This window comes from Eretmochelys imbricata, chromosome 15 (genome assembly GCF_965152235.1).
Source record: "Eretmochelys imbricata isolate rEreImb1 chromosome 15, rEreImb1.hap1, whole genome shotgun sequence".
Taxonomy (NCBI): Eukaryota; Metazoa; Chordata; order Testudines; family Cheloniidae; genus Eretmochelys; species Eretmochelys imbricata.
The window spans coordinates 5,882,420-5,910,100 of NC_135586.1; the positions used below are offsets into that span (position 1 = coordinate 5,882,420).

The window sequence follows — 27,681 nt, forward strand, 5'->3', positions numbered from 1 at the left end:
ATGGGATCCACACTGTTGGCTCCATGCTCAGTGCAGTCTCCAGCACCTGCTCAAACTCCTTGTAAAAGGGGCAGGATAACAGCTAAGGAAGGATCAGTAAAGGGTAAGAGTGCTGAGTGAACAGTCTGGGATGGGATAGCATCAGTGAGCTCAGTCTGGATGCCTCCAGTATTGCTAACCCGAACAGTTCAAGTCATCAGTCAGACACCAAAATATCATGCAATCAGCCCCCCCCCGCAAAAATCACAAAATCAGGAAGGATTTTTTTTAAGGTGCTTTTCTGGTGGCCTGGGGCAGTTCCTTCAGGAATATCAAGCCTGGTCTCCTTTGTGCAGGACAACTGCTTCCTGAACTAGATAATGGCAGCCCTCATCTGAAAGGAAAGGGGTGTTGATGTTGAGTGGGCAGCTTGAGTTAAATAGGTATTAACAAAAATAAAAACAGAAAAACCCACAGATTTTAAACAATCTGACTAGAAATCTCTTCCTCTTTCAACTGTTTAAGTCTCAATCTCTTGTGATGTCATCAGCTCATTGTTTCACTTCACCTCAGATTCTTCCAGCAAAACAAGAAAGTCAAAATTGGAGATTTCCATTGTAAATATCTACCTATATTAACATACACACACACACAAAAGCCAGGCAGAATATCTTCAACAGAATGAAGCAAAAAACAAAACAAAAAAGGAAGAATTGTGTCTCCTCTGCAGCTCATTATTCTCTTGTTGGACCCCCCTCCTCCTCAATCTTGCAAGATGCAGCATATAAAATGGTAGAAAAAAAAGTAATACAATGTACTGTATTAGATAAATAATCTGATAATTAAAAGCAGCATGATAAAAGCACATGCACAACTAGACAGAAGTAAAGTTTCACACAGCCTGAGTGTTGGCATTTCCTGGCCATCCTAATGTACTCACCAGTTTTATGAATGGAATTTAAGGTGGCTTCATTTTTTTTTTTTTTTTTTTTTTTTTTTTTTTTAAGAAACAGATTCCAATCTAGAATTTAATCTTGAACTACTAATTTAATCTGGAATGGATTTCAATCATCTGATTTTAAAAAAATAATTAAGTCAGGTTGAGGCTTTATAAAACTAGCTTGAAAATTTATGCTATTTATAAATGTTAACTGAAATTTGCAATGAATTAAATTATGAATGCTTTTTTTAAAAAAATGCAACTACTAGTAGGAGATTTTACTTGAATTTTATAAAACTGCTATAGACAAAAATCAAAATATTGAAAATTAAGGCCCGATCCTGGAAACCAGATTGGAATATAACTTTATCAACATGAATAATCCTACCCACTCACTGAGGCCACTTGTGGTCTTAAAGTAAGCACATGTGTAAGTGTTTTCAGTAACAGGTTAAAATTGTGTCTGATTAGCGTGAAGTCTGTCTCACTTCAAACCAAAATGATTTAATATTAACAATGTAAAATTATTTAGACTTATTTAATAACACATTAATAAAGTTACTAACTTTGGAATACACGCAGCCCTACATTTTCAAAACCAGGAGCCCTAAAGTTAAGCTCCTAAACTCAAATTTAAGTCCCCACGAGTGGGATTTTTCAAAAGCTCCTAGATGACTTACGAGCATGAGTCCCATCAACTTCAAACTGCATACCCTGAGGGAGCTGTACAGCCTTGCAACGTTTCAGCTTTCTTGGCTTGTGGAACTGCAGTACGTCAGCAGGTGGCGAATATAGCCCAGGTGGTTTGCTTATCAATCTGAATTTTGGGCTGGTATTACAGTGAGGATGTTAATAAGGCCCTGGATTGGTCTTTTCCAGGACCAATAAGCATTTTATGTGTGAAACCTCACAATGTGGGGGAGAGGGAAACTATGTATAATCAGAAATTCTACTAACAGTTGGAAATTATATAAAACATTCATTTCAGCAATTTAAGAATATAAAATGGGGAGAAAGTAATGAACTTCAAACTGCAAATGGAAATAAAAATCAAGATTTAATTTTTTTAAAATTGATTTTTAAATCATGATTTTTATCTCCCCGATTTCAAGGCCTATACACTTCCAGATTTCACAGTGTTTTATGTTCAGGTCATGATGGCAGTGTCTACCCAAACAGATGACGCTTAACATGAGTATTACAGGGGGCAAAGACAGGAGATAACACAGACTTCCTACCTCGAAGCCTCTGGCTAAGGCAGCTGCTCCTTGGCTACGGAAGTAGTTCCAGCTGATATTAAGCTCCTTTAGTCCAGCGTTTTCTGCTATTGCCATTCCAAGAACCTCACCTTATGAAACAGGTTAAGAAAAAATTGTAAAGACCCAGGAAAGGATCAGGTGGTTCAGCTGGGCAAGCAGCTCAGGTTATGGTAGGAAACTCTTTGGGTGAGAAATTACGATTTTTCTCTTTTATGCATCTTGTTGCACAAGCACAGAGCAGGGGCTGCAGGAAGAGCCAGAAAACAGGCCCCAGATAGTCAGAGACCACTGAGTGCACATAAAAGGTGGTACAAGGACAAATCCCCATAAGGCGAAACAGAGCCCAACAGGGCTGTAACCAGAGCAGGGCCATTCTCGTGGGCTAGCTGAAAGCCAGACCCAGTAGTGCCTACACCACACAAAACAGCTCTGCTCCTCAACCCTGTGCTCCCTGGTGCCACCCTCAAGTGAGATTACAACCATTGAGAGGTTTCCTCTGTGCAGAAGGCTCAGTGGGATTGAAACAGATAAGGAGGGGAGGAGGTTTCAGGGAGGAGGAAGATGACATCAGGATTAACTGGGGGGGATAAAGCAACAGACCAGGAGGGAAAAAGAAGAAGAGAGCGCAGAATGGCTGGCAGAGAGGATGGGAAATGGAAACAGCATCAGCCTGCAGGAAAACCAAAGGAGAAGCAGAGCTCATCACTGAGCTTCCGGAGGCCAATACCATTGAACTGCACAGTGCCCCCATCTACAGTACCCCAAATTCGACCCAGGAAGGTCGATTTTAGTGCTACTCCCCTCGTCGGGGAGGAGTACAGTAGTCAATTTTAAGACCCCTTTAGGTCAGCTGAACAGGGTTGGTAGTGTACACGCATTCCTTATAAATTCGACCTAATCTCATAGCATAGAATGGGCCTGAAAAATCAGTAGAGACAGAGCCAGTAACAATTGGGTGGCCCTGAAAGGAGGAGGGGAGGGAGGGAGATGGGTAGGATTGGAAGGAAGGAATCAAAGTAAGGAGAAAAAAAAAACCCAAACCTCCTCCAGTCCTAGAAAGACACTCTGGCACCTCAGGGTTCTTAGCCCTGGTCTACACTAGGAGTTGAGGTTGAATTTAGCAGCGTTAAATCGATTTAACCCTGCACCCGTCCACACGATGAAGCTTTTTTTTTTAGACTTAAAGGGCTCTTAAAATCAATTTCCTTACTCCACCCCCGACAAGGGGATTAGTGCTGAAATCGGCCTTGCCGGGTCAAATTTGGGGTACTGCGGACGCAATTAGATGGTATTGGCCTCCGGGAGCTATCCCAGAATGCTCCATTGTGACCGTTCTGGAAAGCACTCAACTCAGATGCACTGGCCAGGTAGACAGGAAAAGGCCCGCAAACTTTTGAATTTCATTTCCTGTTTGGCCAGTGTGGCAAGCTGCAGGTGAGTGCAGAGCTCATCAGCAAAGGTGACCATGATGGAGTCCCAGAATCGCAAAAGAGCTCCAGCATGGACTGAATGGGAGGTACGGGATCTGATCGCTGTATGGGGAGAGGAAACTACGTTCCAGTTTTCGAAATGCCAAAACATTTGTCAAAATCTCCCAGGGCACGAAGGACAGAGGCCATAACAGGGACCCGAAGCAGTGCCGCATGAAACTTAGGAGCTGAGGCAAGCCTACCAGAAAACCAGAGAGGCAAATGGCCGCTCCGGGTCAGAGCCCAAAACATGCTGCTTCTATGATGAGCTGCATGCCATTTTAGTGGGTTCAGCCACCACTACCCCAACCATGTTGTTTGACTCCTTCAATGGAGATGGAGGCAACACGGAAGCAGATTTTGGGGACGATGAAGATGATGATGAGGTTGTAGATAGCTCACAGCAAGCAAGCAGAGAAACCGGTTTTCCTGACAGCCAGGAACTGTTTCTCACCCTGGACCTGGAGCCAGTACAACCCACCTAAGGCTGCCTCCCGGACCCACCAGGCAGAGAAGGGACCTCTGGTGAGTGTACCTTTTTAAATAGCATACATGGTTTAAAAGCAAGCGTGTTTAATGATTAATTTGCCCTGGCATTCGCGGCCAGTACACCTACTAGAAAAGTCTGTTAGCGTGCCTGGGGATGGAGCAGAAATCCTCCAGGGACATCTTCTTAAAGCTCTCCTGGATGTACTCCTAAAGCCTTTGCAAAAGGTTTCTGGGGAGGGCAGCCTTATTTCATCCACCATGGCAGGACACTTTACCATGCCAGGTCAGTAGCACGTAGTCAGGAATCATTACAGAACAAAGCATTGCAGTGTATGTTTGCTGGCGTTCAAACAACATCCCTTCTTTATCTCTCTGTGTTATCCTCAGGAGAGTGATATCATTCATGGTCATCTGGTTGAAATAGGGTGCTTTTCTTAAGGGGATATTCAGAGGTGCCTGTTCCTGCTGGGCCATTTGCCTGCGGCTGAACAGAAATGTTCCCCACTGTTAGCCACGGGGAGGGGCTAGCCACGTAGTGGGGGGACGCAAAATGCGACCTTGTAACGAAAGCACATGTGCTATGTATGTAATGTTAACAGCAAGGTTTACCGTGAAAGAGTGTACCCATTGTTCTATAAGTGTCTTTTTAAATACCACTGTCCCTTTTTTTTTCCTCCACCAGCTGCATGTGTTTCAAGGATCACAGGATCTTCTTCTTCCCAGAGGCTAGCAAACATTAGAAGGCGAAAAAAACTGCACTTGTGATGAAATGTTCTCTGAGCTCATGTTGTCCTCCCACACTGACAGAGCACAGATGAATGTGTGGAGGCAGACAATGTCAGAGGGCAGGAAAGCACAAAATGGAGGAGAGGTGGCGGGCTGAACAGAGTAAGTGGAGGGCTTAAGAGATGGCTGAAGCTGAAAGGTGGCGGCAGCATGATGAGAGGAGGCAAGATTCAATGCTGAGGATACTGGAGGATCAAACTAATATGCTCCAGCATACGGTTGAGCTGCAGAAAACGCAGCACGAGCACAGACTGCCGCTACAGCCCCTGTGTAACCAACCGCCGTCCTCCCCAAGTTCCATAGCCTCCTCCTCCAGACGCCCAAGAATGCGGTGGGGTCGCCTCTGGCCACCCAGCCACTCCACCCCAGAGGATTGCCCAAGCAACAGAAGGCTGGCATTCAATAAATTTTAAAGTGCTGTGTGGCTTTGTCCTTCCCTCCTCCACCTCCCCTCCCGGGTTGCCTTGGCAGTTATCCCCCTATTTGTGTGATGAATTAATAAAGAAAGCATGAATGCGAAGCAACACTAACCTTATTTCCTCTGCAAGTGCTGATCAAAGGGAGGAGGGGAGGGTGGTTAGCTTATAGGGAAGTATAGCGAACCAAAAAGGGGGGCAGGGGGTTATCAAGGAGAAACAAACAGAACTGTCACACCGTAGCCTGGCCAGTCATGAAACTGATCTTCAAAGCTTCTCTGATGTGCACTGTGCCCTCCTGTGCTCTTCTAACTGCCCTGGTATCTGGCTGCACGTAACCAGTGGCCAGGCAATTTGCCTCAACCTCCCACCCCGCCATAAACATCTCCCCCTTACCGCTTGCTGTGCACTCCACAATATCTGTAAGAGTAATAACTGTAAGAATATTGGTTTTGCTGGAGGTCTAACCGAGTCAGTAAACTGCGCCAGCGTGCTTTTAAACGTCCAAATGCACATTCTACCACCATTCTGCACTTGCTCAGCCTGTAGTTGAGCAGCTCCTGACTACTGTCCAGACTGCCTGTGTATGGCTTCATGAGCCATGGCATTAAGGGGTAGGCTGGGTCCCCAAGGATAACTATAGGCATTTCAACATTCCCAATGGTTATTTTCTGGTCTGGGAATAAATCCCTTCCTGCAGCTTTTGAAACAGACCAGAGTTCCTGAAGATGCGAGCGTCATCTACCTTTCCCGGCCATCCCACATTGATGTCGGTGAAACATCCCTTGTGATCCACCAGTGCTTGCAGCACTATTGAAAAAGTGCCCCTTGCGGTTTATGTACTCGCCAGCTTGGTGTTCCAGTGCCAAGACAGGGATATGGGTTCCGTCTATGGCCCCACCACAGTTAGGGAATCCCATTGCAGCAAAGCCATCCACTATGACCTGCACATTTCTCAGGGTCACTACCCTTGATATCAGCAGATCTTTGATTACGTTGGCTACTTGCATCACAGCTCCACAGTAGATTTGCCCATTCCAAATTGATTCCCGACTGACCAGTAACTGTCTGGTGTTGCAAGCTTCCACAGGGCTATTGCCACTCGCTTCTCAACTGTGAAGGCTTCTCTCATCTTGGTATTCTTGCACCTCAGGGCAGGGGAAAGCAAGTCACAAAGTTCCATGAAAGTGCCCTTACGCATGCGAAAGTTTTGCAGCCACTGGGAATCGTCCCAGACCTGCAACACTATGCGGTCCCACCACTCTGTGCTTGTTTCCCAGGCCCAGAATCGGCATTCCACACCATGAACCTGACCCATTAGCACCATGATGCCCACATTGCCAGAGCCCGTGCTTTGAGAGAAGTCTGTGTCCATTTCCTCATCACTCTAGTCACCATGCTGCTGTCATCTACTCGCCCGGTTTTGCTTTGCCAGGTTCTGGTGCTGCATAATGCACGTGATGTTTAATGTGCTCCTAATTGCCAAAATGATCTGAGCGGGCTCCATGCTTGCCGTGGTATGGCATCTGCACAGAAAAAAGGCGCGGAACGATTGTCTGCCATTGCTCTGACAGAGGGAGGGGCGACTGACGACATGGCTTACAGGGAATTAAAATCAACAAAGGGGGTGGGTTTATATCAAGGAGAAACAAAAACAACTGTCACACAGAACAGCCCCCTCAAGGGCTGAACTCAAAACCCTGGGTTTAGCAGGCCAATGCTCAACCCACTGAGCTACTCCTCCCCCCGGTATTTCAAGCAGGACTGAATCTCCATTAAACTTTTCAAGGTGCCCTGACAGACCTCACTGAAATGACTGTCAGCCGTTGATTTCACGGAGGGAGGGGGGAGCAAATTAATACAAAACAAATCTGGTGTATTTCTTGTTCTGATCCACTCCATCTATCTTTTACATCTTTGGCTGGCAGCAGACAATGCAGTAGGACTGCTAGCCATCCTCATCTCCTGCCTGCTCGCCATAAGACGGTACAATAGGACTGCCAGCAGGACTAAAGAGAATGACCTGGTCGAGTCACTCCTAATGTAGTCCCTGCGCCCATGTCTGCCCAGGCGCTCCTGACTGACCTTACCGAGGCGGCCAGGAGCACCTCGGACATGACGACGATGGTTATCAGGCCTATTGCACCGTCTGCTGCCATGAGGCAATGGGATGCTGCTGTGTAGCAATGCAGTACCGTGTCTGCCAGCACCCAGGAGATATATGGTGACAGTGAGCTGAGTGGGCTCCATGCTTGCTGTGGTATGGCGTCTGCACAGGTAACTCAGGAAAAAAAGGCGCGAAATGATTGTCTGCCGTTGCTTTCTCGGAGGGAGGGAGCGAGGGCCTGACATGTACCCAGAACCACCCACAACAATGTTTTTGCCCCATTAGGATCTCAACCCAGAATTCAAATGGGCGGCGAAGACTGCGGGAAAGCTACCCACAGTGCAACGCTCCAGAAGTCGACGCGAGCCTCGGTACTGTGGACGCACTCCGCTGAGTTAATGCAGTTAGAGCATTTAGTGTGGGGACACACACAATCGACTATATAAAAATGATTTCTAAAAAACCGACTTCTATAAATTTGACCTAATTTCGTAGTGTACATATACCCTACGAGAGGGGAGAAGATTCCCACAGGTTTCAGTGGGTGGCTATAGGTGGCAAAGGATTTTAAAGCTAATGGACATTCTTTCCTTGCCCATTAAATTCTATTCATACTTCTTGCCCTTAATCTCAAGCCCTACATCACACTGCCCTGTCTACATCCCAGATCTGCTCTCCTTTTGCACCCTCTCCACCAATACCACCAGCTTTAATACCCCTCACTTTCCCTCCCCAACTTCTCCTTGCCTTCTTCCAGGCTGCCCCTTATGCCTGGACATCCTTCCAAAAGCAAGTCTCCAAGCCCTCTCAGCTCCGCAGTCAAATCCCATCCAACACCCACTTCTGCACCATCCCCCACAAAAAAAACACATTGTAAAAACAGAGTTACTATACAGGGTGACAAGTTTCAGAGTAGCAGCCGTGTTAGTCTGTATCCGCAAAAAGAAAAGGAGTACTTGTTGCACCTTAGAGAGTAACAAATTTATTTGAGCATAAGCTTTCATGAGCTACAGATGAAGTGAGCTGTAGATCACGAAAGCTTATGCTCAAATAAATTTGTTACTCTCTAAGGTGCGACAAGTACTCCTTTTCTTTTTACACAGGGTGAGTAACCATCTCTGCTTCCAGTAGTGTCCCTATAGGTGCTCCACTCTAGGTGATTATTAAGCAGTTCCCTCTATGGAAGGAGGGGGGCTTCAGAGTTGAGTCTAAGTTTGAAGCTAGAACAGTGGAGCCAAATATGGCATCAGAAGTGGAGGCATGAGTGACTGCATAGTGTTCAGCAAATGTATGAATGGACAACCAAGTCACAGCTCTACATATTTCTGCAATGGGAATGATCTTAAGAAAGGCTATTAAAGTAGAGAGGGATCTGGTGGAGTGAGTTAATACTCTAAAGAGAGGTCAAAGATCATGAGACTGCTTAAGATGGCATAACGGTTCATCTCTCCTTCCTGCTTTGCCAGTACTTTCCCCTCTCAGAAACAAACAACTCTCTCTGGCTTCCTCTACCTCCTCCACTTCCACTCCCACTCCCACTCCCCTCTTCCATTCTCCCTGTCTTGATCTATCCTGCCTTTCATTCTGCTTCTCCCTTCAGCTCAACCATCTCTTTTATAGCCCCCCTTTTGCCTCCCACAACCTGACTGATCTGGGAGTGGAGGGGCTTTGGTGAGAGGTAATAGAACAGTGGTTCTCAAACTTTTTTACTGATGACCCCTTTCACATAGCAAGCCTCTGCATGTGACCCCCCTTATCAATTAAAAAGACAAATATATTTAACACCACTATAAATGCTGGAAGCAAAGCAGGGTTTGGGGTGGAGGCTGACAGCTCCCAACCCCCCCATGTAATAACCTCATGACCCCCTGAGGGGTCCCGACCCCCAGTTTGAGAATCCCTGTAATAGAGGTTCAAGCTAGGCAGGTTTGACCGCCATGGATGGTCAGGGAAGACAGGATAACCACTCCCATTCCTTGACATCCTGCCCCCCCTCCCCTTCCAGAACTAAAAAAGAAGACTTTAAAGGGCAGGAAAGATGAATCAGTATTTGCCCAATGCCGGCAGTCCCAGACATATCACCTCATTTCATCAGAAGCAGTGGCCTATTTATTCTATTTACTTTTCTTTTCTCTGCTCTATGTCCTTATTTCTTCCTCTTCTGTCTCTAAACAGACTCTGTCCTCCTTCTCCTGGGTTTTCTGTTCTTCCCAATTTTCTATGCTCTGCTCTTCTCTTATCCCAGTTTTTCACTCTGTTCTCAGTGAAAAGAAAAGGAGTACGTGTGGCACCTTAGAGACCTACCAATTTATTTGAGCATAAGCTTTCGTGAGCTACAGCATCCCTTCATCGGATACATACTGTGGAAAATAAGTATTTTCCACAGTATGCATCCGATGAAGTGAGCTGTAGCATCCGATGAAGTGAGCTGTAGCTCACAAAAGCTTATGCTCAAATAAATTGGTTAGTCTCTAAGGTGCCACAAGTACTCCTTTTCTTTTTGCGAATACAGACTCACTGAGAACAGGTTTCAGAGTAACAGCCGTGTTAAAGGCATCCTGGGAGAAGTTATTTGTAAGGAGGGATTTGAATGATGTGAGGAAAGCCATTCAGCACATGAGGAGAGGGAGTGAATCCTAGCATAAAGAGAAAATTTAGAGATGGACAGAGAAGATGGTTAGGTCTGGAGAGAGCAGGAGAGAATGGCAGCAGAGATGGAGGCAGATGGAGCTTTTTCAGGCCTTTGAAGGTGAACAGCAAGAAACATGAACTTAGTGCAGAAACTGAGATGATGCCAAGTGAAGGGATTCAAAGAAGGGAGTGACATGCTCTGAGTGGCAGGAGGAGATGGTATTTTTGGCTGATCCATTCTCTGTGGGTTACAGGAGGACATAATGAAACATGGAAGATCTCGAAAGGTGGCAGACCAGCAATGACCAGGGTGTAGAAAGACAAGATTAATGGCTGAGAGAGAGAAAAGGATGGATTTTTAGAGGAAGATGTGAATGTTTCATGAGCAAGGATTCCAACATGATACATAGGTTATGAGCCTGGGTGGTGAGGACGACGGTGGAGCTGTAGGTGGTTACAAAAGCGGGAGGAAGCCAGGTGGTTTTGGGAGAAGAGAGAAGTTTAGTTTTCACCACTTGGAGTGTGAATTTGCAGCAGGATATAACTATACAACACGTGGATCTACAAAGACACTGCTTTACCTGATGTGTCACCAAGCATGTTGTGACTCAGATCCAGAGATTCCATTTTATTGTTAGCCGGGAGGGCATCAGATAGGTACTTAGCTGCATGGTCATCAAACTCATTTCCTGAAAGTTTAAGGGTAAGAACTGTAGCATTCTCCAGAAGCATAGCAGAAAGGGCCTCGGCTCCTTTAACTCCAAGTCTGTTGTCAGATAAATCAACATCTGGGGGAGGGGGAAAAAACCCAAGAACAAAATCACCATTTAGCTAAAGGGGAGATGTCAGAAAGACTCCAGCTGTCCACTGCAATGGAAAAAACCCTTACAGCAGTATTGCCAAGCCTCAAAGTTCAAAAATTAAGAGATTGCCTCCCCCAAATCATTAATTTTTAATTTACGAAAAGCTGAAATAGTGGCTTTTGCTCTGACTTCTGAGTTTTTAAACTCCTCCTGCCCACCCTTAGTGTGTTTGTGACAATTACCCTGTTGTCAACTCTTCCAAATGTATAGTGAATAAGGTAATTTTGACCCAGCTGATGGAGCTCTGACTACACCCCATAAAGATCAGGGCGCCATTGTGCCTGGTGGTCCACAAACACATAGGGAAAGACAGTCCCTGCCCCCGAAGCACTTACAGTCTAGTGCAAAGCTTGTTGGTGAATTTGTGCTATGACCCACCACACTCATCTCAGCTAAGGGCCTCCAACCAGCCATTAGATGAGAAGAACCTTCTAATCTCTGCTGAGCTGGGCAGGATTCACACAGCTGCCCCACAGAGGAAAGACTGTGTAGATCATTAGCAACACCCAAGGCATCCAGACCTCCATTAGCGCTAAATGGGACACCTTGGAGAATGAGACTCTTTTTGGAAAGACAGGTTTATTAAACCAAGTTCTGACCATTTTGCGGCTCACCTCCACTCTGCACACACATGCAAAATCTTCCGCATAGGCACTGTCCCACACAGCTGCCACAGCCTTCTCTTAAAGGGACAGCTCTCATTAACTAAAACCAAACACTAAAAATGCAACAGTAAAATAAATAGTAACACGACATCAACATTCACTTCACTGAATAATTTCCATTCAAGAATACCAAAAGAATTTTCCAAGGAGCTCTCTGAATCATAAATGTTGATTTTTAACAAACTTTGGCACCAGGGCTTAAATTCTCAGAGATTATTTCCTGGAGCACCCCTCTCCCCCCCACACCTAGTTTGGGGCTCCAGGCTTCAGCTGCAGGGCAGGCTACGGTGCTGGGGCTCCTGTGGGTTTGCAAATATTTACCTGTTGAATTTAAGCCCTGCTTGGCACATTGGGGAAGTTCCAAAAGACTGGAAAAAAGTCAGTGTAGTGCCAATGCTTAAAAAGGTAAACAAGATGACCTGGTTAATCACAGGCTACTCGGAATTGTAAATAATGATGGGGACAGATCAGTTCTACAGTGTGATCTGGACTGTTCAGTAAGGCAGTTTCATCTGAGTGATATGCATGAATATAGCCAAATGCAAAACCATACATCTAGGAACAAAGAACAGAGGTTATGCTTACAAGATAGGGGACTGTAGCTTGGAAAGCAACAACACTGGAAAGGACTGAGATGACAGATAACCAACTGAACATGAGCTCCCAGGGCAATGCAGTAGCTAAAAGGGTGAGTGCAATCTTTGGGTGTACATGCAGGGGAATATCAAAAAGAAACAAGGTATTCTTACCTCTGTGTACAACATTAGTGAAAACATTACTGGACTACTGCTTCCAATTTTGGTATCCACATTTTCAAAAGGATTTTGAAAAACTGGAAAGTTCAGAAAAGAACTACAAGAATGATTTATGGACTGGAAAACCTGCCCTAGAGAGAGAGATTTAAAAACTAATATTTAGTTTATGCAAGAAAGAAGGGACTTGATCATGGTCTACAAATACCTACATAGGGAAGAAATTTCTGACAGCAGATGATCTTTAATCTAGCAGAAAAAGGCAGAATGAGATCCAGTAGCTGGAAGATGAAGCTAGACAAATAAGGACTATAGATAAAGTGCAAACTGTTAAAAGTGAGAGTAAGCTATCATTGGAACAACTTACTAGGGATGTGGTGAATTCTCCATCAAGACTTTAAATCAAGACTAGATAACTCTCTAAACGATGCTATAGCTGACACAGAAGTTATGGGCTTGATGTAGAAGTTACTGAATGAGTTACTATGGCCTGTACTGCAGGAGGCGAGACTAGATAATCTTAAACTGCTCCTCCTATCTAAGCATCTCCTATTTAAAATGTTAATTTGTTAACAAACACTGTTACTGTACCTCAAGAAGAGCTCTGCATAAGCTAGAAAGCTTGTCTCTCTCACCAACAAAAATTGGTCCAATAAAAGATATTACCTCCCCCACCTTGTCACTTGTACGCTTAAGAGATTTATTAAATCAGCAGTTACTTTTATAGTAAATCCAATTATGTAACAATACAAACACTAAAATCAGGTTTTAGAGGACATCATAGAATCATAGAATATCAGGGTTGGAAGGGACCCCTGAAAGTCATCTAGTCCAACCCCCTGCTCGAAGCAGGACCAATTAATTCCCAGTTAAATCATCCCAGCCAAGGCTTTGTCAAGCCTGACCTTAAAAACCTCCAAGGAAGGAGATTCTACCACCTCCCTAGGTAACACATTCCAGAGTTTCACCATCCTCTTAGTGAAAAAGTTTTTCCTAATATCCAATCTAAACCTCCCCCACTGCAACTTGAGACCATTACTCCTCGTTCTGTCATCTGCTACCATTGAGAACAGTCTAGAGCCATCCTCTTTGGAACCCCCTTTCAGGTAGTTGAAAGCAGCTATCAAATCCCCCCTCATTCTTTTCTTCTGCAGGCTAAACAATCCCAGCTCCCTCAGCCTCTCCTCATAAGTCACGTGTTCTAGACCCCTAATCATTTTTGTTGCCCTTCGCTGGACTCTCTCCAATTTATCCACATCCTTCTTGTAGTGTGGGGCCCAAAACTGGACACAGTACTCCAGATGAGGCCTCACCAATGTCGAATAGAGGGGAACGATCACGTCCCTCGATCTGCTCGCTATGCCCCTACTTATACATCCCAATATGCCATTGGCCTTCTTGGCAACAAAGGCACACTGCTGACTCATATCCAGCTTCTCGTCCACTGTCACCCCTAGGTCCTTTTCCGCAGAACTGCTGCCTAGCCATTCGGTCCCTAGTCTGTAGCGGCGCATTGGATTCTTCCATCCTAAGTGCAGGACCCTGCACTTATCCTTATTGAACCTCATCAGATTTCTTTTGGCCCAATCCTCCAATTTGTCTAGGTCCTTCTTTATCCTATCCCTCCCCTCCAGCATATCTACCACTCCTCCCAGTTTAGTATCATCCGCAAATTTGCTGAGAGTGCAATCCACACCATCCTCCAGATCATTTATGAAGATATTGAACAAAACCGGCCTCAGGACCGACCCTTGGGGTACTCCACTTGATACCGGCTGCCAACTAGACATGGAGCCATTGATCAGTACCCGTTGAGCCCGACAATCTAGCGAGCTTTCTACCCACCTTATAGTGCATTCATCCAGCCCATACTTCCTTAACTTGCTGGCAAGAATACTATGGGAGACCGTGTCAAAAGCTTTGCTAAAGTCAAGAAACAATACATCCACTGCTTTCCCTTCATCCACAGAACCAGTAATCTCATCATAAAAGGCGATTAGATTAGTCAGGCATGACCTTCCCTTGGTGAATCCATGCTGGCTGTTCCTGATCACTTTCCTCTCATGCAAGTGCTTCAGGATTGATTCTTTGAGGACCTGCTCCATGATTTTTCCAGGGACTGAGGTGAGGCTGACTGGCCTGTAGTTCCCAGGATCCTCCTTCTTCCCTTTTTTAAAGATTGGCACTACATTAGCCTTTTTCCAGTCATCTGGGACTTCCCCCGTTCGCCACGAGTTTTCAAAGATAATGGCCAATGGCTCTGCAATCACAGCCGCCAATTCCTTCAGCACTCTCGGATGCAACTCGTCCGGCCCCATGGACATGTGCACGTCCAGCTTTTCTAAATAGTCCCTAACCACCTCTATCTCCACAGAGGGCTGGCCATCTCTTCCCCATTTTGTGATGCCCAGCGCAGCAGTCTGGGAGCTGACCTTGTTAGTGAAAACAGAGGCAAAAAAAGCATTGAGTACATTAGCTTTTTCCACATCCTCTGTCACTAGGTTGCCTCCCTCATTCAGTAAGGGGCCCACACTTTCCTTGGCTTTCTTCTTGTTGCCAACATACCTGAAAAAACCCTTCTTGTTACTCTTGACATCTCTCGCTAGCTGCAGCTCCAGGTGCGATTTGGCCCTCCTGATTTCATTCCTACATGCCAGAGCAATATTTTTATACTCTTCCCTGGTCATATGTCCAACCTTCCACTTCTTGTAAGCTTCTTTTTTATGTTTAAGATCCGCTAGGATTTCACCATTAAGCCAAGCTGGTCGCCTGCCATATTTACTATTCTTTCGACTCATTGGGATGGTTTGTCCCTGTAACCTCAACAGGGATTCCTTGAAATACAGCCAGCTCTCCTGGACTCCTTTCCCCTTCAAGTTAGTCCCCCAGGGGATCCTGGCCATCCGTTCCCTGAGGGAGTCGAAGTCTGCTTTCCTGAAGTCCAGGGTCCGTATCCTGCTGCTTACCTTTCTTCCCTGCGTCAGGATCCTGAACTCAACCAACTCATGGTCACTGCCTCCCAGATTCCCATCCACTTTTGCTTCCCCCACTAATTCTACCCGGTTTGTGAGCAGCAGGTCAAGAAAAGTGCCCCCCCTAGTTGGCTCCTCTAGCACTTGCGCCAGGAAATTGTCCCCTACGCTTTCCAAAAACTTCCTGGATTGTCTATGCACCGCTGTATTGCTCTCCCAGCAGATATCAGGAAAATTAAAGTCACCCATGAGAATCAGGGCATGCGATCTAGTAGCTTCCGTGAGCTGCCGGAAGAAAGCCTCATCTACCTCATCCCCCGGTCCGGTGGTCTATAGCAGACTCCCACCACTACATCACTCTTGTTGCACACACTTCTAAACTTAATCCAGAGACACTCAGGTTTTTCTACAGTTTCATACCGGAGCTCTGAGCAGTCATACTGCTCCCTTACATACATCAAAATCTATTGTCTTTCAAGGTAAATATTAATCAAGGGTTTAAGTTCTTGCATCGATAAATTCTGATGTCTGTCTCAACAGACATCAATACTTATATATTAAAATGCAGTTCTGAAAAGGGACTGTAAAAAATGGCATGGAGGATTTCATGCGTGTGCGTCTCAATACTTCCCAGAGCAAATGTATTTAGTTTACAAGTAAAACTATGGCAGCTTGTGCCCAAAATAAGCTGCAGACACCAGTGTCCAGCTCATCCTCCTTGCCTGCCTCCACTGCTTCCTACCTTCCCAACTACCGGCTTGTCAAAGTGATAAACTGGGGGTGTGGGGTGGGGGTCAATGGGGTGTGTAGAAAAGGGGAGACACTCTTCCCTCACCTCAGAATCCATCTGTTGGGGTAGTGCTACTCCAGCTTCATGGAACCTCACACATCTGAGATCTCAGATATCTGAGGTAGGAGACCTAGGCTCAAGTCCCTGCTCCAGATTAGGCAGCCTTGGGATTTGAACTGAGCTCTTCCACTTCAGAGGGAAGTGCTCAAACTACTGGGCGACTGAGTAAACGCGGAACACCTTCACCACCTCCCTTAAGCCACTTTCTACTTGACAGCTTTGGTGGCTGCCCACCCAGTTTGCTAGCTTCTGTGGCTCCATTTTTTAGGCACCTAACTCTCCCCATGCATTGTCTGGAGAGCTGGTGTACCTGACTCAGGAACGTGGATTCCAATGGGTGGCAGGACACCTAAAACTAGGTGTTGCAAAGCTGAGCAAAGTCCACTTTGTCACCCTAGCCCAGTCCTTACAGCACAGATATGAGCTGGAGCACCCTGTATGGGGCTTAGCTCTGCTAGCCCTTAATTATAAGACAGTTGTTCTAACTGCCAGTCCAGCAAACTCAACGTGGAATCTGAAAGTTAAGATGGGCTTTTTCTGCCTTATGCATCTTCAACAATATCCTGCAACTATTCTCCCAAATTCCAGTTCCGTTACTGATTCATGAACCAGAAGAGAATTCAGCTCCCTCTCCCAGAATGCTATTGACTTTGCAGAGATAACAGGAGTAAAGACATGAATTCATAAAAGTAAAGGCTATGAATACATACATGGAGATCTGAATAAGAAGGCACTATTTTAAATAGTCACTTTTCAAAGTAGGGTCCAATTCTGTAGCCCTCTTTCATGTGAGCAGTGACAATCAATGGGATCAGCCAAATATGCAAACAAGAACTTCCTCCTCTCTCATAAAACCTTATTGCCACACTCTGATACATGCCTTACAACAGAATTACCTTTGAATTAAGACACAAACCTGAAATGTAACAGTTTTCTTTTAACATCTCTGCAACTGCAGCTGCCCCTTCTCCATCCAGCCAATTATCACTCAGGTTTAACTTTACGATGGAGGTGTTGGTCATCAAGGAAAGAGATAAAGCTTTGGCACCCTGGAACATATAACAGCATAATGAGTCACTCATGGGTCTATTTGGTACAACGAGCACTTTTAGTGGTTTGCTTATTTCAGTTTTCCTTAACCTATCAAGAATATATAGATTGACAAAAGCTCTCCAGGCCCTGGCTGCATTTCTGAAGAACACAAGTGAAAGAAAAGGACCTCTACAAGTCCATACCCAACAACAGGTCCCATCCTGCTACCAGTGAAGTCAATTGCAAAATTCTCAGCAACTTCGAATGGATGCAGGATCTAACCCACTGTCTCTTAAGGAAAGTAGTAGAAGCCCCCTTGTGTGAGTGATTTAAAACTAGACTGGAAAAAGCAATGCAGAATAGAGTTAGAGTTCAAAGGATGCAATATGAGTTGGTAAGTGTCATTAATGATTTCTCCATCCACCTAGAAATAATAAAAAAGTTTACCGATATTCATAATGTAGAGAGAGAGAGAAAATTACAAATATCTGATTTGTGCAACTCGAGGACGCCTGGTGCCTTCACTCATTGTCAGTTCTATCAAGCAATCAGTAACTAATACTAGGATAAGTACCACTTACGATTTTATTTCCGTTATTACTCCTAAGATCTAGAGCCATTAAGTTTGGAATAAATTACTTAACTGGATTAAAATATTTTAAATTTGGAAGTAAATGGACTGACATTATCCATGAAATTAAAAAAAAAAAAATCTACACTCTCCAACCCTAAATACAGTGTAAGGAACAAGAGGGTGAAGGGATCTAATAGGTCTACTTCAGTTCTAATTTCCCTAATTCTACCATGTTTATTACCATCACAGGTGAGCATTAAGGCTTGTTGCATTTTACAGCATGAGTCATGTGTTCCTGCAAAGTAAGTTGTGTAAAACCAGAAGCAACTACAAGCCCATTGTGGCTAGGACTGTGACACTAACCTACATACAGAACTTCTTTAAAAAGTTTTAGAATGTTGTTTAAACTTATGAATTTTAACCATATAGAAACACATGTATATTACATTAAAAAAAAGTGTACACCCAAGGAGGATAAAAATCTTATCCCACAGCCCTGGGTATTCCTGTGGGGTGCAGTGGGGAGAAATCTAATCCACCGTCCCACAGAAAGGACAGCCAGGTGCTGTCAAGATGACAAAGCTGACCAATTCCCCTTAAGATGTGCTAAATTTCATGTGGCATCTCATTTTGCTTAAATACATTTATGTTGTTTGACTGCACTCCCTCTCCTCCTTAGCTGAAAGCCCACTTCCCCTACTCGCCATTCTTTATACAGCAACAACAGCTGAAATTCTTAAATGTATTATTCCTTCTTTGGTTTAAATTAAGTCCCCTTGTTCTGGCCTGTCCAATAACTTTCAATAGATCATCAAGTTTTACTTTGTTCATACCCAAACATAATATATTTAATGCTGGTCTACACATAATATACATCACAAAACCAAGAAAGTGAAAAGCTAATATCAGTTTAATTAGTACATATACGTTATTTCCCCCATCCAGAGACACCCCCTAGCCACTGGCACAACCACCATACATCGCAGAGCGCACATTGCAGCCTTCACTGTGCCAAAGTGAAGTGATTTATTCTATTTTCTGCAACCGTTACCTGTGTGCCAAGTCCATGGTGCTTCATAATCAGTTCAGAGTCCTTCATGTGACGCAGGAAATAGGATATGGGTACCACTCTATATAGTTGGCAGGCTGCTATGTATCTGGTCCTTCCAGTTGGGTCAAAAGGTTCCTTGGTTTCTATATTAGAAAAAGGACAACGGACATAGAGAAAACAAGCTGTACAAACAAAAAACAGCACTTCCAAATTAACAATTTTACCAAAAAATGGAAATTAAAGAATTTATATTTCTTTCCAGCACCTTCCCCAGAGTCTCCATGCACTCAAAGTTAACAGAGCAGAGTGAGGCAAGACTCAGGAAAGCAGAATTGTCCAAACATACTTGACGCTGCTGCTTGTTGTGTGTTACATGATCACATACAATTATTTACAAGATCCCTGCCTCATTAGAGGCTTGATCCAAAAAAAAGTGACTGATGTCAATGGAAGTCTTGCCATTGATTTCAAATTGGTTTTGGATCAAGCCCTCAGCCCACAAGTTGCATTCTGCTCAGTGAATTCTCTGAGTGATATGGATAAAAACAACGTAACAGAAATTATATAAATAAAGTTGTAAAAATTTAAGCAACATTTAAGGTAAATGTTTAATTTAAATTTTAAATTTGATTAAAAGCAAGTGTTCTGTGTGCAGACCTCCTCTTCACTTTTATTTCAGTAAGTTATATAAAAATAAAGATTGAAGCCGTCTCTCATTCTGGACTCACCATATAACTCATACAATGAATGAGGTGGCCAAGATCTGCAAAAATAATAAGGTAATAATAATGGGTAATTAAGAACTTCAACCTAGTGAACAAGGGAGCATATGTACTTTACCTTATGTTTTCCATCTCCCAACTTTTCAGTCAGTGAATGAGATCACAAACTGTTTGCACTGAGTTTCCTAAGAGCGTTGTTTATTTTTGGTTTTGCTTTGTTTTGTAAAGAGAAAGAAAAAGGAATTAAGAGTACATTCATTCTTCACTTAGAGAAGATCAGGGAAAATTGCATGTTCACTGCCAGTTTTGATACTGTTCTACAGATATAGGACAAATTGTGCCAGATCCAACCCGTGTCATGCTGGAAGAGATTCCTACCACTGGGCAAATCAGGGCAGGTGGGATGTTTTGTACCTTCTATTTCAAGGTCAGTATCCCACTCTTCCTCCCTCTCGCTATCTTCATCAGCCTTCTCCTCACTCTCATTCCCCTCCGAATCATCCGGTGTGTTTGTTCTGTTACAAGCATCTCTTTCCTGGTGCACAGCACGCTCACAAACGGACCTGGGGACAGTCTTGAAACACACAAGAAGGTTACACAGAAATTCTTCTTTTCAGTGAATATAAAGATCTTATTCTTGGTAAGTAACTGCTTAAGAGTGTAAGCTACTTTGTAACTTCAAAAAAAGAAAAGGAGTATTTGTGGCACCTTAGAGACTAACATATTTATTAGAGCATAAACTGTAGCTCACGAAAGTTTATGCTCTAATAAATTTGTTAGTCTCTAAGGTGCCACAAGTACTCCTTTTCTTTTTATGGATACAGACTAACACGGCTGCTACTCTGAAATTTGTAACTTCAGTTATTATTGAGCCAACTCTTACTAACATTACAGTAAGAAATCCAATGAGTGATTCACAGGCACCCATCTCATAATCTATTTCTGTACTGGTGGAAGGAGCTGGACTAGTAGTCTGAAACTGAAGGTACCTAAACAACAGCCCTGACCTGGAGGGACTTCTAGTGGTGAGGGGTTCATTCAATACTTGCACTTTCAGTTGGAACTGCTAAAGAGTACGACAACAGCACCTGTCCTCTAGAACTGGACTGTCTCCACCACACAATGCATTTCAGACACCTCCTGTGACTTTTGGGCATCTCGTACTACATTTGAACTGATGACTTAGCTGGGAAAGACAACTAGAATCACAATGTTTGGGTCTAAATCCTTTGCACTTGCAGCATCTTTCATCCAATGATCTCCAAGCACTTTAGAAACATTAGTTTGGTTAATCTCATACTCCTGTGAGATTAAATCCTAGTCTTCATCAATTTGGCTACCACCACTCAGAAAGATGGATTAACTGTGTAACTCTTGCAGTGTGTAAATAACAAAATGCAAAGCTTTCTTCACAACAATAACAGCTTGAAATTTACTTTGAAAAAAGACAGCTCAGATTTTGGAGAGTAGCTGAGATCTACCCAGGCCTAACACATTTCTTCAATACCAGCTAGACCTTTAGAATCCCACTGCACACTGGGGACTTTGCCTAAAGGGCTGGAATACAGCTCAACGGGAATTCTCTAAAAGCACCATGTGGATTTCAGAGCAGGGATGGTGCTGTGCAGGGGGGGATGGTGCTGTGCAGGGGGAAAGAGAAGGGTCTTGGACAGCCAGGCCCCTGGTGGGCAAACCAGCAGCCTCTTCACCTGCTGATTTCAGTGGTGAAACACCCCCCATCCTTGTTCCTGCCCCCCCGTGATGCCCCGCGTCACTCCGCTGCCCCAAACAGGGCCAGGGGTGCAGGCTGCCTGCAGACTCAGGCACACGCTCCAGGGGCCGGGAGCAAGGCTCCCTCACAAGCGCCGGGGCACAAGGACGGGGCCGCCGAGCTCCACTAGGCCCCTGCCCCGCACGCCAGCTCCCCGCCCCCGGCCTCACCGCGCCGCAGGAGGCGGCGGAACGCACGCTGCCACGGCGGAGCTCCGCCCGGGGCCGGCTGGGCGGCCGGACCCCAACAGCCGCCGCGGGCGCCGGGCCCCGCTCTCTCCGCACCGGCACTGGCAGCATCAGGCAGCGCGATCCCTAACACCCTGCCCGCCATGCGGGCGGGTCACGAGCCACGCCTATGGCCACGCTGCCCAATCAGAAGGGAGAAAGCGGCTCACGTGCGCCTATGGAACCAATCAGCGCTCAGGGGTCATCTAAAGGGGCAAGTGGCTGCTCACGGCTTGTTGTGCTGCTGCCATGGCAATCCTGGGAGCGGCCCCAGTAAGGGCTGGGCCTGGTGCCTCGGCGCGGCCCCGCCCCCGCCGCGCCTCCCAGCGCTGTTGTGCCCCCAGTGCCCCGCCCCCAGCCCTGCTGTGCCCCCAGTATCCTGGCACCACCCCCCGCCGTGCCTCCGAGCCCTGTTGTGCCCCCAGTGCCCCGCCCAGTATCCCAGCCCCGCCCCTGCTGTGCCCTGTCTTCACCCTACTGTACCCCCAGTATCCTGGCCCCGCCCCTCATCTCTGCTGTGCCCCCAGTATCATGCCTCACCGCCCGCCGTGCCTCCCAGCCCTGCTGAGCCACCAGTGCCCCGTCCCCAGCCCAGTATCCTGGCCCCGCCCCCACACCTGCTGTGCCCCCAGTATCCTGGCCCCACCCCCACCGCTGCTGTGCACCCAGTGCCCCACCCCCATCACAACTCCCAGCCCCACTGTGCCCCCAGTATCCCAGCTCTGCCCTTGCCATGTCTCCCAGCCCAGCTAGGCCCCACCCCTGCTGTGCCCTCTGTAGCCCTTATCTGCTACCCTCAGACCTGGTGCATGGTTGTGGTCTCTTGCTTGATATGCAGCACCAACTCTTGGCCATATAACTATGTCGCTCAGGAGCAGGGAAAATCCCCCTGGGCGAGGTAGTTATACTGGTGCAGAGAGTGGTGTGTCAATGGGAGGGCTTCTCCTGTCAACATGCTACCGCCTCTGGGGGAGATGGATTAACTGCATAGGTAGCATCTTCACTAACCACGGCACTGCTGTAGGTGTGGACAAGCCCTCAGTTACAGCTGCTGGGGGATGTAGGTGCTGGTCGTGCCCACTGGTGTCACTTCTGAGCCACACAGATGTAGGTGATTTCAACACCCTTTGTGCTACATGAACATTTGCAAGGATCTGCTCTCTGGGAATGTTTTCAGAAAAAAATTGTGAAAACTTTTAAATAATGGAAATATTGGTCCATTGAGCCTGGCAAAACAAAAAATGTTTTTATGAAATCGTTTTCTTTTTCAACCACCTCTACTTTCCATTTGTTCTGATACTAACTGGGAGCTGCCAAAAAAAATGGAAAAAAGGAAAAAATGAAGTAACAATTGGCCAACTGGAGTCTCCTGGTAGTCGAGTGATTTGGAATGGTGACATTTTCCCCAATAAATAGGGCTTCTAGACTGCAGATTGCACTGACAATCCCTGCAGGTGATTTAGTAAGTAATTGTTTCTGCTGGAACAGTGCTCAATGGCTCCAGCCCCACTGTAAAATAATAGTTACAATGTAGACCCTTTGTTTTACAATATCCTGACAGCTTCTTTTTTCATACTGTTCTTTCTCAGGTTGCCAGAAGGTGGCATATCCCACATGGTCTGCAGAAATGCAATGAGAACTGCAGCTGGTGACTTAGGCCTTGTCTTAAAAAGCTTTGCCATTTTAACTATGCAGATGTAGTGACAGCAGCAAACCCTACCCAGGCATGGGCACAGTTAAAAGGCTTGTGTAAACAAACAGTGTGTGGCAAGCTGGGGTGTAAATCTCCCCCAAACAAGCCCTGCACACCAAGTATCCGTGTAGACAATGCTGCAGTGCACTAAAAGTTCCATAGTGTGCTCTGATCTACTCTGCCACGTCCCCCAACCCCTTTGAAATGGGAGTAGAATAAAGTGCACTGGGGAACTTTTAGTGCATGGCAGGCTAATTTGGGATAGATTTACACTCCAGTTTGCCATGCATTGTTTGTGTAGGCTAGCCCAAACTGGTGTGAGTGCCTTATACTGGTCTAGCTTATTCCTGTTCAGGAAGCAATATAAGTAGGGCTGTCAAGCGATTAAAAAAAAAAAATCGCGTGATTAATCGCGCTGTTAAACAAAAATAGAATATGATTTATTTTAAATATTTTGGATGTTTTCTATATTTTCAAATATATTAATTTCAATTATAACATAGAATACAAAGTGTACAGTGCTCACTTTATATTTATTTTTTATTATAAATATTTGCACTGTAAAAGACAAAAGAAATAGTATTTTTCAATTCTACCTCATACAAGTATTGTAGTGCAATCTCTTTATCATGTAATTTGAACTTACAAATGTAGAATTATGTACAAAAAATAACTGCATTCAAAAATAAAACAATATAAAACTTTAGAGCCTATAAGTCCACTCACTCCTACTTCTTGGTCAGCCAGTTACTCAGACAAACAAGGTTGGTTACAATTTGCAGGAGGTAATGCTGCCCACTTCTTGTTTACAATGTCACCTGAAAGTGAGAACAGGCATTCACATGGCACTGTTGTAACTGGCTTTGCAAGATATTTACGTGCCAGATGCGCTAAACATTCATATGTCCCTTCATGTTTCAACCACCATTCCACAGGACATGCGTCCGTGCTGACGATGACTTCTGCTTGATAACAATCCAAAGCAGTGCAGACCGATACATGTTTATTTTCATCATCTGAGTCAGACGCCACCAGCAGAAGTTTGATTTTCTTTTTTGTTGGTTTTGGTTCTGTAGTTTCTGCATCAGAGTGTTTCTCTTTTAAGACTTCAAAAAGCATGCTCCACACCTTGTCCCTCTCAGATTCTGGGATGGCATTTCAGATTCTTAAACCTTGGGTCAAGTGCTGTAGCTATTTTTAGAAGTCTCACCTTCTTTGCATCCGATGAAATGAGCTGTAGCTCACGAAAGCTCATGCTCAAATAAATTGGTTAGTCTCTAAGGTGCCACAAGTTCACCTTCTTTGTATTTTGTCAAATCTGCTGTGAAAGTGTTCTTAAAACGAACATATGCTGAATCATCATCCAAGACTGCTATAACATGAAATATATGCAGAATTCAGGTAAAACAGAGCAGGAGACATACAATTCTCCCCCCAAAGAGTACAGTCACAAATTTAATTGATGCATTTTTTTTTAAACGAACATCGTCAGCATGGAAGCATGTCCTCTGGAATGATGGGCGAAGTATGAAGGGGCATATGAATGTTTAGCATATCCGGCATGTAAATACCTTGCAATGCCGGCTACAACATAAATAAGAAGCAGGCAGCAGTATCTCCCATCAATGTAAACAAACTTGTTTGTCTTAGCGATTGAGTGTACTTGTAAGCTCTAAAGTTTTACACTGTTTTGGTTTTGAGTGCAGTTTTGTAACCAAAAAAATCTGCATTTGTAAGTTACACTTTCACGATAAAGAGATTGCACTTCAGTACTTGTATGAGGTGAATTGAAAAATACTGTTTCTTTTATCATTTTACAGTGCAAATATTTGTAATAAAAAATAATATAAAGTGAGCACTGAGCACTTTGTATTCTGTGTTGTAAATTGAAATCAATATTGAAAATGTAGAAAAACATCCAAAATATTTAATAAATTTCAATTGGTATTCAATTGGTATTCTATTGTTATAAACGCGATTTTTAAAATTGTGATTAATTATTTTTAGTTAATCATGTAAATAACTGCAATTAATTGACAGCCCTAAATATAAGCTATACTGGTACCTCTAATAACCACATCCAAACTTGAACTTTTACCAGCATAGCTATGTCAGCAAAAACTCACACAACTAACCAATGTAGCCATGCTGGTAAAATGTTTAAAGTGTAGACCAGGCCTTAATCCCAACCTTAATTTTGCCTGGAGCAGGAGGAAGCGATACATGTAGATAGTGCTGGAATGTCCCACCATAACGATTCAAAGCACCCGCTCTGCAGTTAGCATAACTGGGTTGAAGTCTGATGGCTGGGTCCTCAATTGGGGTGAGTCATGGAGCTCCAGCGAATTCAGTACAATAGCTGAAGACCCATCCCCGAGATTTGAGAATGGCCAATGCATTTCCAGCTAATCATAATCACATGTGCTGTGGCCCAGCCTGCCCTAATGCGTAAGTGGGAGTTTTGCATTCACTCCCCTAGGAAGAGGACAGTTTAGTCTTTCTTTTACAGGCAACTGCTGCTCTTGTTTCTAACTAAGACCCCCACTTATTAAAACATACCTATGTAACAAGACCATCTACAAGGGTTTGATCCCCCAGTCCTCACTCATATACAGCTCCCACTGACTTCAGTTGACTAAGTTTAAGCTCAAGTGTAAATGCACCTAGTAGCTAAGTCTAATATTAAGAGCATCTGTGAGCCACTATTTAACTGAAGGGCGGAATGTGAACTGCTATTTCAGACCAGCCCCCACGGAATGCGCTGGCTTGCAGAGACACCCCCTACATTGCAGTCGCCTCCCACCAGGAACTGCATTCAGGCAGGAAACTACTGACACTTTGTTGTGTTTTAGGAAAATCTTGAGCCATTTGGTACAAATTTATTTCCTGGTATCCTAAAATGCATTTAACTCCCTGCACGCAAAGCAACATATGACTAGCAAAAAACCTTCCTCCCCATCTAAGGGGGAAGTTCAGCTCACTCTGCTCCAAGCCCAAGGAATTGGGCTCATTTAGGGGGCAGGGGTGTTACACCCTCTGTGCTGGCTCCCTCTCCAGGGCAACTAGAGGGTGTAAACAAACCCCTCGTGGCAGCTCTGCCCCACAATCTGTCATGCAAGCTCTTCACAATATACTAGGGCTGGCATTTTCCAGACTGCATACCTGGAATTAGGCATCTAAATTACACTGGCTTGTTAGAGGGCTTATTCCTTCACCCACTTACTTCCCTGGTCCTTCTCACATGAACAGAGAGCAACAATACCCGAAGTCCAAAGGTGCAAACAATTTGATGTTTATTGGGGTGAACTTCCAGCAAGCATGATTCCAGTTTCCTTCCTTAGTATCCTCCTTCCCAGCTCTGACACCACAGAGCCTTACACCTGTGTCCCTGTTCCCATTCCTACCCTTAGCCAAACATGATTCCAACTTCCTTACTCCCATTCCCTGTTCCCATTTCCCCCTTTAGCAAAACATGATTCCAATTTTCTTACCCCCATTCCCTGTTCCCATCTCACACACTCACATGCCCACCCACACCCAGTCACTTCCTCATTGACTACAGATTATATAGTAAAACTTGAGTTCTGCTTAGCTATACCTTAACCAATCATTTTCCTGAAATTTAACTAACCAATCCTAACATATTGTAACATGATTATGTAACCAATTATATCCCACCACCTTAATTAGTTTACACCCAGCAAAATTAATTATACAGCAGACAGGAACAATCACAGAACCAGACAGAGATTATACAGACAAACAATAGCAAAGTGGAAACTATACTGATAAGACAATACAGAAGTGAGGGTTTCACATCCCAGCTATTGATAAGTGAGTTCTTGCCAGACAGGATGCTATCAAACTAAGTTTCCTTTTACATTTTCTAGGCACTTCCCTTTCTCTGGAGGTGATAGGAATACAATCCTGTCCTGATAGTGCCTAACAGCCCAATAGCACCTTATTTCAGTGTGACTAGTTTGGAATGTGAGGATGTGACTGTTCGCTTCCTAGCTTATGGCTGCCTCTGCTGCTTAGCCAAAGGCCTTAGCCTAAGAACAGGGCCTCAGACTGTCACAATATGAGAAGGCCCTTACACCAGCAGACAGTGATTTTGATTCCTTTCTTTTATACTTCTATAATTAGCCAAGTGATAAGAATACACCTAAATTCTTAGAGTATAGGCCTTTACAGACAGGCCTGAATATCTATATCCTAACATGGCTGCCTTTCATTGGTGCTGAGCCCCCTGCATCTCCCACTGGAGTCAGAGGTGGTGTGCTATGCCCTTTTGTCAGTCAAAGCCAGTTTAATTTATGTGCCCAACTTCAGCACCAGCTTTCTCCAACTTTGGCTCAGTCATCTGAAAGACCCTTGAATTAACCCTGTTTAGCTATAAAAAAGGAAAGGAGGACTTGTGGCACCTTAGAGAC

General features: G+C 44.7%; 1 protein-coding gene across 5 annotated transcripts in view; it reads right to left on the minus strand.

The window, feature by feature from the left end:
• The window catches only part of LRRC74B (leucine rich repeat containing 74B), a 30,550-nt gene extending 8,143 nt beyond the window's left edge, over positions 1-22,407 (minus strand). For 2 of the 5 annotated variants that reach the window (XM_077835082.1, XM_077835081.1), the window contains exons 1-6: positions 21,499-21,651; positions 19,972-20,131; positions 18,836-18,978; positions 17,095-17,227; positions 10,658-10,864; positions 2,158-2,267 (exon numbers count right to left, since the gene is read on the minus strand). In XM_077835082.1, coding sequence (XP_077691208.1) covers positions 2,158-2,267; positions 10,658-10,864; positions 17,095-17,227; positions 18,836-18,978; positions 19,972-20,131; positions 21,499-21,627 — 882 coding nt within the window. In that variant the 5' untranslated portion in view covers positions 21,628-21,651. Of the gene's footprint in view, positions 1-2,157; positions 2,268-10,657; positions 10,865-17,094; positions 17,228-18,835; positions 18,979-19,971; positions 20,132-21,498; positions 21,652-22,357 lie in introns of those variants that run through there. The other 3 variants (XM_077835084.1, XM_077835083.1, XM_077835085.1) reach the window with 3 other exon arrangements.
• Between the last annotated feature and the right edge of the window lie 5,274 nt (positions 22,408-27,681).